Genomic DNA, 12,867 nt, shown 5'->3' with positions numbered 1-12,867 from the left:
CAGGCCCATAGCTTTTTTCAGCAAGGCCTTGAAGGGTCAGGCAATGGGGATGTTGACGTACGAGAAGAACTTTTTGCACTAGTCTCAGTTGTGCAAAAATGGAGACCCTATCTGTTGGGTCAGGCCTTTGTGGTCAAAACAGACCATCAAAGTCTCAAATTTTTACTCGATCAGAGGATTGGAACCACAATGCAACAAAAGTGGATTTCAAAATTGTTGGGCTATGACTTTGTGGTTGAGTTTAAAAAGGGAAGGGAGAATGTCGTAGTGGATGCATTGTCTAGACAAGGAACAGGTACTGAGATTACATTGTCAGTTATTTCCTTGCCCAGCTGGGATTGGATTAAGGAGATCAAGGGGTTATATGGGGCGGATTTAAAGCTGCAGGAGTTATGGAGTAAGCACCAAGCTAATGAGCTGATGAGTCCATATGCAGTTAAAAATGGTTTGATGCTCTACAAAAACAGGTTGTATATCCCTGCTGACCAAGGATTCATTAAGAAGTTGCTAGAATTAATTCATAGCAGTCCTATGGGGGGGCATATGGGGTTTGACAAAACCTTACACAGGTTAAAAAGGGACTTTTATTGGCCTGGACAGAAGGCAGATTTGAAGGCATTTCTGAAGGAGTGTGATACGTGTCAAGTGATGAAAGTGGATAACACTCTTCCTAGTGGCCTTTTACAACCTTTACCTATTCCCTCAAGACCATGGGCCGACATTACAATGGATTTTATTGATGGTCTACCCATTTCTAGTAGGTTCAATGCCCTGTGGGTCATCGTGGACAGGTTTACCAAATATGCACATTTTGTGCCTATTTGTCATCCATACACCGCTAAGGATTTCGCTCAACTGTTCCTAAAACATGTATTTAAGTTACACAGGAAGCCCAACTCTATAGTCTCGGATCGCGACCCCACTTTCACAAGCAAGTTTTGGAAAGAGATTTTCGATCTACAGGGAGTTCAACTGGCCTTTAGCACTGCATACCATCCCCAAACGGATGGCCAAACAAAGGCCGTTAACAAATGGGTGGAGAATTATCTAAGATGCTATGTGGGGAACAGACCCAAGGATTGGGTTAAGTGGATTGAGTTAGCTGAGTGGTGTTATAACTCGAGTATGCATGCATCTACAAAGTGTACTCCTTTTGAAGCACTGTATGGTTATAAACCACCCAAGTTGACAAGCTATGTGTCGGGAACAGCGAAATTAGAAGAGGTAGAAATTACCTTGAAGACTCGGGAGCAATTATGGAACCTGTTGAGGCAAAACCTTGTTAGGGCACAAGAAAGGATGAAAAAATATGCAGATATGAAGAGAAAGGAGAAAACTTACCAAATCGGTGACTGGGTATTTCTGAAGTTGCAGCCCTACCGACAGTCCACCGTTAGTCGCCGGCAAAATCTTAAGCTATCACCTCGGTTCTATGGGCCGTACCAGGTGGAGCAACGGATCAGCGAGGTTGCGTATCAGTTGAAGCTTCCCTCCACAGCACAGATACATAACGTCTTCCATGTATCCCAACTAAAACCCAAACTCAGTCAAGGGGTGATTCCCTTAGCCACACTGCCTCATGTGGACAGTCACGGGGTCATTAAGGCCGAACCTGAAGAAGTGCTGAACCGAAGATTAAAGAAGGTGAAGAACCAACCTGTGGTGGAAATCTTGGTCCGTTGGCACGGCCAATCTGCAGAGGAAGCCACATGGGAGGTGCACCGTCGACTTTGTGAAGATTTTCCCCACCTTATGGGCAAGGTTTTCTGAAGGGGGAGAGAGTTGTGACACGGCGGCTAGAACTGAAGTGGAACTCGGGGAAGCAACTGAAGCAAGTGAGATCTAACCCTAAGTGTGTTCAGGTGTCATGGGCCGTGTCGTGGGCTAAGGCTGCTATTGTGGACTAAAGGAAGGCAGAGCTGTTAGTTCAAAGGAAGGAACATTGGGCTCATGCGGTGGGCCAGACTATGTTATCTTTATGTCGTTATTTGCATTACTTTTGTAAGGGCTGAAGGCCCAGTTATGTAGGGACCTTATGGTAAATCGCTTGTTGGGGTATATCAGTACCTTGAGCGAACTTGACCTATCATCTAGATTATTCTACTGTTCATTGTTCTGTGGAGGTACTTTCCCTCGAAGAAAGTGTAGCTAATGTCACTGTGAGGAAATACAGAATACTGTTTCTATCCATTCCATAATCTACTACATTTTACTATACTCTATTACTATATTCTATTACATTATGATTTTGTAACGAGCGATGCCTGGCTTCATGTACCATCCTTGACCATGGCATCCTGTAGCCTCCACCAGACGAGAGGCCACGGCTTTAACTTGAGAGTGTTCCCATCTTGCCCAAGCCCATTGTTGCCTAGCGACAACCCAAGGGACCTCACTCAATTCTTAGACCCTCCCGAGTAAGTAGAGAAGAGTTCCACCGAGATAGTGCCCCATCTTGGCTTGGAGTCATGATCCACTAACACACTCATATAGTCTTAAAAAAAAGTAGGTACTTTTGATAGAATATGATCAACCCTTTAACAAAAGGCAACCAATTTTATATAGGAAATTTGTAGGGCCAAAAGAATTCCAGTTTCCTATTATGTTGTTGGTTGTTACTACTAGTGGACAAGCAATACGTTGCCTAGGTTGACAATGGTGGAGTGAGCAAAAGCCAAGTCAAGAAAGGAAATCGAAGATTGTGTTGCCGAACCAAAGACTATGAAAATAGTACAAAAGAAGATAGTACCAAATTTAACGAATACACATCTTCTTCAAGAATATGAATGATCTAATATACCATTGATGGAAGCTTCAATTGAGAATGCTAGCTTTTCTATTCCTTTCTCCAACACTTCGGATCCCGCCGCTAGACTGGAAAGCTGCAAGTAGAAAGAATGACCTAGCTTAGCAGTGAGCTTTCATTGAAATGCTTATTGGTGATCTAGTGTCCCTTGGTTCGATGAAGACTCTGGTTTCTAAAAGCGTGAGAGTTCAAGCTCAACCTACGGAGCTAGAGTTTTAGTCTTCTCTCGAGAATTAGCACAGAAGAGAGAGAGAGAGAGAGAGTGTGTGTGTGTGTGTGTGTTTCTCTATGTTTTTTGAAAATCCCAAAGCATGAGTGATGAGCTCAGTGAGGTGAGAGTTTTATATGAAGAAATATTTTTCTCACAGACCTCATAGTTCCCATTGTGGGTTGGCTGGTGGATTGGTAAGCTAATCCACTCTATAGGTGTAAGTCAGGTGGAGGGTTGGCAGCGACGGAGAGGACGAGCTCTACACATATCATAATTTCAGCCAAAGAGGTGGGATGTTCAACCTATCACTTTTGAATTTCGCTTACGTGTTCAAACACTTCTACGCATGGTTGGGTGCATGAATTTGTGACTCTCTTATCCTACGAGTCCTCTTGTAGAAATGTTGTCGTTTAAGCCTGATATTCTCATGAGGGCACTTGCTTATTTTCTGAGTCTCCTTCCAACCATCCTATACTCTCTTCTGTAATGACCCAAAATAAATTCATTAGATGAATTTCTTTAGACCTTAGAAATTTTGTGAAATCCTAAAAGGATTTCCTGAATTGAGCATTCGATTAGGTTTTAGCTTGTTGGCGTAGTCAGATCCCATGCCACTTTGGTGATGGAATCACCTTTCTAAATAATTAAGGCACTTAGAAGTATAATTTTATGAAACAAATTTCACCATTAGACTCGTATAAATATTTAGGATTTTATGGTGCAATAAAAGTCTCGAATTTTTTGGGTGAATAGTAACCCATTGGGAGAACGCCATGTGACATCTGGTTCAAATAACTGTCAAATTGCCTTGTAGGATATCCAAATAAGCTTAGGATCTCTAGAGATTTTTTTTTTGTTGGACATATGGCACAACCCTAGCCATCCATTTGGAATCCCTATGACACTTGAAAAGAGACAAAGTGTGTAAGAGATGGATTGTGAATCAAGTTTGTCCTCATACTCTCTTACGTCAATCCTTATTCCATCCAACCAAACACTATTTGGTCTACCAAAAGAGGGTTTCAACCCTAACGAAATCCAAAAAAGTTTAAGGCAAAGTGAAATCCCAAACCCTCTAAGGAAACTGAAACCCAAATAGTTTCCAAACCCTAAACTTACTCAGTTTGTAACTAAGTGTTTACACACTTGGTTTAGTCACTTCCACAAGCAACCAACTACTCAAGTACACACTCTTACACCCTCACCCACTCTCTAACATCTTCATAATTTCATTTGACCAAGAAAAGTTGCATTTAGACCAAACCCTAACCAAAATCCTAACTATACCCCAAATGAGATCCCATTCGATTAGCCCCTTTTTAGTCCCACTGATACTACCTTTTGCCCCAAGCTTCTTCAACAAATTCTCCACCCTTACAATGCCATGCCACCTCACTTGCTACCCCAAATAGTGCCATTTATGGCCACTCAAACAAGCAACACTCACCTCTCATCCACTCTGCTAGTAGGAGTAGGAAGTCAGACACTCCCTTAAGCTTTTCTCCCTCTTTTCAAACGTCAAATTCACCTCAAATGTCGCACTCACCCACCAAGTCAGCCCCTTCATCCATACCCCACGTCCCTTTCATTTACCCCCATACTTACCCAATTTTTCATTTATTTTCCAAGAGAGAAACCTAGAGAGAGATTGAGAGAAAATTCTGGCAGCTTGTGTCTCCTTCATTCCAAGATTTTGTAAGTTATTTACTTTGGCTTGAATCTCTTACATTTTATCTAAAATTGAGTCTAGTTTACTTGAGTATGTTTTGGTAAATTTTTCATGGAGATTTGATCAATGAAAATGGTTGTTGATGGTGGAAAGATTCGATTATGATGATTGTTGATGAACCTTAGGAGTTTTGTGAACTTTTGATAAAATTTAGGGTAGATCTTCATATGATAAAGTGTTAACATGATTATATGAAAATTTATGATTTGATTCAAAGAATGTTAGGACTTTATAAAATAGTTTTGCATGATGTTTTAGTGTTAGAAATCAATTGATTCAAAGCAGATTTTTGTTTGGCTTAGTTTGTGACCTTAGCTCTAAGATCTTGATTCTGGATTTTTACAAATGTTGTTCTTGAGGCTTTGATCTATGGATTTATAATGAATTTTTGAAGAGTTACGATTTAGATCTTTGTTGGAATGTGATTTTGAGAGTTGTCGTTTTTGGTTTAAGCATGTTAGAATGTTAAATGGCCAAGTAGCAACGAAACCCTAGTTTTTAGCCTATAAATGAATTGGCCAAGAGGAGTTTTGGCTATTTGGGATTAGTTTTAAAATTTCTAAGTTCATATTTGGATATAGGATGAAATTTACCTGGGGAATGTAAATTTTTGTAAGTTTTGGAGTTCGTTTGCAAATTCCATTAAGTTTAGGGTCAAATTTATAATTTTCCATAAGTTGAGGGGTAACTTTGTAAATTTGGTCCTAATTTAGTAATGTTTGAAATTAGGAAGGTTAAGTGAGATATTATAACCCTATAATGTATCTCACTTCAACTTATAGTCTATTACGCTTCGCTTACGTTATGCTACATTTATATAAGTTAGGTTCTAACTTGCTCTTGATATTTTTATGTATGTATGGTGGTAAGATTGCATTGTTCATATTCATGTTTATTATGCCTATTATAATTGTTTATAATATTCCATGCCATGTCACTTATTGTTGTACATGTTGTTCTGTTACATGCCATGAATGTCATGTCATAAGCATTAAGTATGTCATGAAATGTTTCTGAGTCATGCATGAGTCTTTTATTTTATCACGATCTCAAGTGCTAGGATGGGGAGTTATCCTAGCGAAACTCCTCTGTCTACTTTGGAGTGTTTAAATTGGAAGTAAAATTCCCTAGATTGACGAAGTACAGTCAATAGGCTTCGAATGACACCTAAGTAACTGATTGCCACATCGAAATCAGGCACCCTATGCCTGTGGTGCCAAACTACACGTTTACAAGTACAAGTTATCATGACATACTCAAAGTTAGTGTAGATGCATGTGATGTGATGTGATGCGGTACCGGTGCCAGTATGCAGTCTCTTGTGAGCCGTGGGACATCTACAATTCATGTAAACAAACATGTATATGTTAACAATGTCTCATGTTGACGCAACATGCCACAATCAAGTCAAGTCATGTTATGTTCATGTACAACCATGTTATTTTCAAGTCATGTCACGCATGTTCAAGTCATGTCATGATGCATACATATCATATTACTATCATGCATGCTTATTCATACTGTTGGTATCTTAGGAGCTTCACTTATTGAGATTTTATTAATCACACTATGTAGGCCCAACTACCATTTTCTCTAGAATGGTAAACAATGTGTCAAGGGACTGGGGATTCGAGGAGCTTATGGAGTTGGTGCTCCAACTTTTGGATTCATTTTAGCACTTATACCCAAGCTACTTGAGCGGCTTGGTGTTTAGTGCAGTAGTTTTTGTTTCATGTCTGTGCTTATGGAGTATTGTCTCGAGTACTTATTTTGATACAAACTTGTTGGGTAACTTTTGAGATATGAATATTATGAAATTATGATTATGTTTTGGAATATAGCATTTTGATACATTGTGTATTGCTAAAAAAATTTATACTCACAGTCAGATGCATGCTAGGTGCACTACATCTTTAGATGTCATGAATGAAGATTTGCGACCTTGTGTTGCATGTCTCGACGCTTCAAGCTCCATTAAATCCCAAGTGAAGTTTGGGGGCATCACACCTTCTGTACTTCACATCCTAGTACAAGTTTCGGGACAGGGAACATTTCCCGATATCCTACATTCTCCTGCCTTGCTAGTGGTACGCATCCTTCCAACTCCAACTTTCTTACCCATTGCTCGCCCAAATGCCTTTGTTCACTTCCAAACTTGCTCGCCTTGCCTATCGCCCCTCTAACCTTTACTTGCCCGATGTCAATCTTGCATGCCCTTTGGTCACCAAGCCTTTACTTACCCAAGGTGATGCTTACTCCATTCGTATCTACTCTTTTTCTGAACCTTTGCCCATCAAGGGTCGTGCTTGCTTAGGTCTTGCTCACATAAGGCTTTTGCTCACCTTGCCCATTCGACATGGCCTTCCCTTGCGCCCAAGATGATGAATTCTTCACCTAATCTCACTTTTCCCATATGTGGGAAGTTCCTAACTTCAATGGATGCATTTCTCACATTTATTCTCTTTATAACTAATGATTCTTGGGTTATTTCATTCTGCTATCAATGTTTGACCACTTGTGGTTACGACCTCGTGACCTCTTCCAGCTGTATAAATTCAAAGAGTCGACTAGTTCTAATCTTGTACACCAAAAAATTGAATCTCTCTATCCCAGTCCCTTTGTCTCAAGCCCTTCTTTTCTCTATTTCATGCTCCCTTTTAGCCTTGGCCAAGCCATCGATTGCCTTCCTAATCGTTGCCAAAACAACACAAGCATATAAATATATATATATATATTTATATATATATTTTAGAGAAATTCTATACACCATACTACCATTCCACTTTTATCCCACTAAGTATGATGTGGCACATTTATCACCATTAAATGATCATTTATTGCATGCTTCTTTATCATCTAATGGTGATGAATGTGCCACATACTACTTAATATGATCAAAATAGGATGAAAGTGTAGTGTATAGTATTACTCTATTTTTTATTATAAGAATTTTTTCCTAGGCCTGTCAACCACTTATGATGACTTCACTCTTACTGATTGGTTTGAGAACCTGGTTGAAGAAGACGAGTGTAGAACACAAAATGCAAGGGCCTAGCCAAGCCTGCTAAATAAATCCACTAGGCTAAGCCCTAGCTGACTTGTAGACTGAACCTACCCCCATCAGGGAGGATCCATTAAGATTCTCAGAGGGTGGGCCACATTAAATGCTGTAATGCGTCCACGTGAGGAGGACCTATAGCACAAACACGTCCATGTTAGGGAGGGTTCACCAAGACCCTTAGCATGGCACACCACATTGAATGCATAGGTACATTCGCTTAGGAGAACTAGCCCTGGAGAGGACGAAATGGCCTAGAGTCCAAAGGGTTACCTCATTAAATGCAATAGCATGTCTCCTTTGAAAAATGTCAACCACCGAACGGCTCACCTACAGCAGACGATCCCCCCTAGGGGTACAAATACAGAAAGGGGAAAAATCTAGAGGTATGTTGATACTATCCATTGTTTTTCTCTTTGATGGGTAATATGATTATCATAACTACAATGGGTGCTAATTTAGGCATCGGAGGTATCCTTTGGTCAGAGAGGTCAAGTGATTATCATAACTACAATGGGTGCTAACTTGATTTTAGGAATGAACAAGTGATCCAAAAAATAGTAAGCGCAATTGTGGGGGTGCAAAATGCATCATTTTTGGATTGGATAAAGATGGCATGTGCTACTTTGTGTAGCTATACCACGTGCTTTCCATAGATGTTGGTCAACCAAAAAAATTAACAAAGGGTGCTCTTTCTAACTAACCCATACCATAGGAGTTTTTTTTAAGAGGAGAATTGTACCAAGTCTTAAATCTAACTACCTGTAGTACATGGAGTATTTGACCAAAATTTTCGATCAAAGTGTATAATGTAGCTCTTCAGTAGTTTCAACCAAGTTCTAAATAGATTTCAATGAAGCAAGAATAAAAAGGATTGCAACCAAAATTATTGCAATGGAAAGTCATCTCGAAATTTGCAATAAATCTGCAACAAGAATTTTTTTTTTCAGGTTTTTATTTGATTATGGTGATGTGATTATGGTTTTTCTCCGCCACACGTGATAATTTGCAATAAAAAACAACAAGAATTATGTTGTGGGGCTCTTTCCTCACAAAGAGGGATATTTCCTTCTCTAAAGTTCTCGTATCTTGATGTGATATTAGTAGTAGCGCTACAAATTGAGAGTCTTCAGTCCTTGCGAAAGCAAACCAAGAAAAATTTTGTAGACAGAGTAAGTTGGGTCCCTAAACCAGAAAACGAGCGTGAATGTCAAACTAGCCATGTGCAGTTCACTTGGAAAAGTATATGACAAATTCAAAAGTAATTGCACTTAAAAGCATAAATAAGATGGATGAGATGATGAGCTATCTAAGGAAATCTCTAAAATAACTTGTAGAAGTGAACTCTTTTTTTGGAGCGGTTTCTCGGAACTACATACAAACATGAGATCCACATTAAAAAAATTAATTTTTTAATAGTAGACCCCACTTTTTTTCAAAGCAGTTATGCACTTCACGGTTGTATATAGAATTACTCTCTTTTCTATTATTATTATATATAGGATTCCTTAATGAAATTCGGCCAACCGTTGAATAGCTTTGTCAGAGGTATGGTTGTTGTGGCACAGTGGGTTGAATGAACTCTTATGCCGAAGACGAAAGCAAGGTTCAAAATTTACACAATCACAATATAGGAGGAAGAGAGAAGACAGAGAAAGGCATAATAACATGCCATTTAGCATTATATATAGCATAATTGTATACACTTTCGGAGTCAACTTCTCAAGGTTCTCACTTTCGGAGTAGATACAAAGAGATGTACACCAAGCAATTTGTATATCCATTGACTTTGCTCTTCCTTCCAATTCGTCCAAGAAAAGGAAATATATAACCAATCTTCTTCTCATCAGACATATCAAACAAGAAGTATGGTAGACTTCACACCTTAATACCTTCTCTTCACTTTGATTCTCTTAGGCACTTTCTCTGCAAATCATGGATGCAACCAAATTAACCAAAAGTCTCTATTGTCGTTACCTTTCACTACTTTGTCTCCTCCATTAAACTAGTCTTCCATTGATTGTTGCCTGTAGGATGGTATTTCTTGTGATCATAAAGGTCAAGTCACTCATATTTGGTTACCCTTTGATGAAATGAACACAGCAGAGCAGTAATGGAAATAAAATGTATGATTCTCATTGATTTCGTATTGTGTGAGGATAAGAAAGAAAGAAAAGAAGAGGAAGAAAGAGCAGAGAAAGAGCTGATGAAAAGATGCTATTTCATTCTATATCCATGTACTGTATTGCAAGGTGGTGCTGCTTATATACTAAAAAGATTAAAAGCAATCCTAACAAACTGGAGGACAATTGAATATTCCAAATTCTGTACAGTATGTAACAGACACTAAATTTACATAAAGGTACATTACAACTCAGCTAAGATAAGGACTTTCTAGTAAATGAATCGCAAAGGACATTACTAGCAGCAAGTCCATTTGATGATGGATGTGCCTTCATATTAGAACCATCTGTGATGCCATGAGTACCAGCAGCTGTATCTTCATAATCTTGTAGCTTAAGGTTGTTGATTCCATGTTGATCATGATGCTCTAATATCCCCCCGCAAGATGGAGAATAGATGTTGACTATTCCCATCTTGGAGAGATGAGAATAAAGAAGATAAGATGTAAGAGATTTAGTGAAGATGTCAGCAAGCTGTGAATGTGTTCAGACATGAGCTGTTTGAAGACTGCCTTCTAGGATTTTATCTCTGATTAAATGGCAATCCATTTCAATGTGTTTTATCCTTTCGTGAAAGACTGGGTTAGCTGCTATATGTAAAGCAGCTTGGTTGTCACAAAACAATTCAGCAGCTTGTGGATGAGGGATGGAAAGATCAGTAAATAAGTGCCTTAGCCAAGTGAATTCAGTGGTGATGGTTGCCATGGCACGGTATTATGCCTTAGCAGATGATCTTGACATAGTTTTTTTGTTTCTTGGATCTCCAAGAAATGAGAGAATGACCCAAGAAAATGTAGTAGCCAGTAATGGACTTTCAGGTATCAGGGCAGGTTGCCCAATCTGAGTCACAGTAGCCCTTTAGTTGGATTGAAGATGTAGATGAAAGTAGTAACCCTTGAACAAGTGCATTTTTAAGGTTTCTCAATACCTTGTGAGCAGCAGCAAGATGAGAGGTGGAAGGATGGTCCATAAATTGACTGAGAACCTGAGTAGAGTAGCTTATATCTGGTCTAGTTATGGTGAGGCAAAGTAGACATCCAATGAGTTGTCTATATGGAGTAGGATCAGCTAGAGGAGTACCTGTGGACTTGCTTAGTTTATGGTTTTGATCCATTGAAATCTTTAAGGGCTTAGAAGCCAATTGTCTCGAATCAACAAGGATATCTAAAGTGTATTTTCTTTGAAAAATGTGAATAAAAGTGGGAGATCTAGCAACCTGAATGCTTAGAAAATATCTCGAGGGTCCAAGGTCTTTAATTCTGAATTGATTGTTCAAAAACGTTTTAAGGGCAGAGATTGAATCAAGGGAACTACTAGCAACTACTATGTCATCTACATAGACTAGTAATGCTGTAAATGTGGTATCAGTGATGCAAGTGAAGAGACTATAATCAGCCTTGGACTATGTGAAACCAAATTGAATCAAAGAGGTAGAGAACTTGTCATACCATTGGCGTGAGGCCTGTTTGAGTCCATAAAGGCTTATGAGCAGCTTGCATACCTGACCAGGTTTACCCTTGCAATAGCCAGGTGGCTTTTTCATTTATATTTCTTCTTTGAGCTCCCATTGAGAAAATCATTGTTAACATCAAATTGTTGTAGATGCCACCCTTTAATTGCAGCTAAGGCTATAATAGTTTGACAGTAACTATCTTCACAACTGGTGAGAAGGTCTCATGATAGTCTACCCCTTCCTACTGGGTGAAACCCTTAGCAACTAATCTTGCTTTCTTTCTCTCAACAGTACCATTGGAATGGTACTTTGTTTTGTAAACATATTTGCAGTCAATAGGGATTTTTCCAGGGGAAAATCAGTAAGGATCCATGTGTTATTGAGTTCTAGAGCCACAAGTTCAGTGTCCATTGCTTGGCACCAATCTGGGTCCTTGACAACTTGTTTGTAAGTGTGTGGGTCATTGTGTGATGAGATAGTGGCAGAAAACAAAGAGATTGCAAGTGATAGATTTTCATAAGAAATAGAAGAAGACAAAGGAAATGGTATACCTGATGTATGAGATGCCTTGACCAGTGATTGTGTGGGTGAGATTGAAGTAGCCTGCTGGCAGTGAAAGTCTCTGAGATATTGAGGGGCTTTCCTTGTTCTAGTGGTTTTCCTAAGGGTAAGTTGGGATGCAGGTTCTTCATTTGGTGGATGAGCAGATTGTGGTGCAGGTTCTTCATTTGATTCAAGAGGAAAAATGCAGGGAGGAACTACTAGAGCAGAAGGAATGAGTGGTGTGAGTTGATTTTCTGGAGGTATAGGAGAGTAGGTGTAGTGGAAGGTGAACGAGTTGAAAGATGAGAAGAGGAAATGGGGTAGAGAAAAGGATGAGGTGATGATTGTGGGGATGGAAGGGGAAGACATTTTCATGAAATGTAACATCCTTAGAGATGAAAACTGGTTTGGTGTTGAGATCAAGTAACTTGTAACCTTTTACCCCAAATGGGCAACCAAGAAAAACACGGTGCTTACCTCAGGGATCAAATTTCTTTCTGTTTTGAGATAGAGTAGAGGCAAAGCATAGACATCTAAAAATTTTCATGTGAGAATATGTGGGAGGGGTATTAAAAAGAAGCACAAATGGTGTTTTATTGGAAAGTAGAGGGGTGGGAATTCGATTGACAATATAAGTTGCAGTGAGGATGCAATCATTCCAATAGAGGTGAGGAAGGTTGGATTGAATTTTAAGGGCTCTGGCCATATCCAAGAGATGTTGGTGCTTTCTTTCAGCTACCCCATTTTGTTGTGGGGTTTCCACACAAGTTTTGTGATGAATAATGCCCTTTTTATTGAAAAAGTCTCTCTTTTGGAACTCAAGACCATTGTCACTTCTAAGAATTTGTACTTGGGTGTGAAATTGAGTTTCTACTAAATTGCAG

The 12,867-nt window shown here is 39.3% G+C and overlaps 1 protein-coding gene across 1 annotated transcript; it reads right to left on the bottom strand.

Moving 5' to 3' along the window:
* Positions 1 to 10,801: 10,801 nt before the first annotated feature.
* On the bottom strand, positions 10,802 to 11,530 carry LOC118344019 (uncharacterized mitochondrial protein AtMg00810-like). The gene is made up of 2 exons (XM_035683755.1): positions 11,489 to 11,530; positions 10,802 to 11,389 (listed from the first exon to the last, which is right to left on the bottom strand). The coding sequence occupies exons 1-2, from the start codon at positions 11,528 to 11,530 to the stop codon at positions 10,802 to 10,804; spliced, it is 630 nt and encodes a 209-aa protein (XP_035539648.1).
* Between the last annotated feature and the right edge of the window lie 1,337 nt (positions 11,531 to 12,867).

This window comes from Juglans regia, chromosome 12, assembly GCF_001411555.2.
Source record: "Juglans regia cultivar Chandler chromosome 12, Walnut 2.0, whole genome shotgun sequence".
In the NCBI taxonomy this organism is placed as follows: Eukaryota; Viridiplantae; Streptophyta; class Magnoliopsida; order Fagales; family Juglandaceae; genus Juglans; species Juglans regia.
The sequence above is the reverse complement of the archived record's forward strand: the minus strand, read 5'-3'. Positions and strand labels throughout refer to the sequence as shown.

Excerpts from the sequence above, each read along its gene's own strand:
- LOC118344019 (XM_035683755.1), bottom strand. The coding sequence starts at position 11,530 with ATGAAAAAGCCACCTGGCTATTGCAAGGGTAAACCTGGTCAG. Across the intron at positions 11,390-11,488 it reads GCAAGGGTAAACCTGGTCAG|TCCAAGGCTGATTATAGTCT; the intron begins GTATGCAAGCTG and ends GGTTTCACATAG.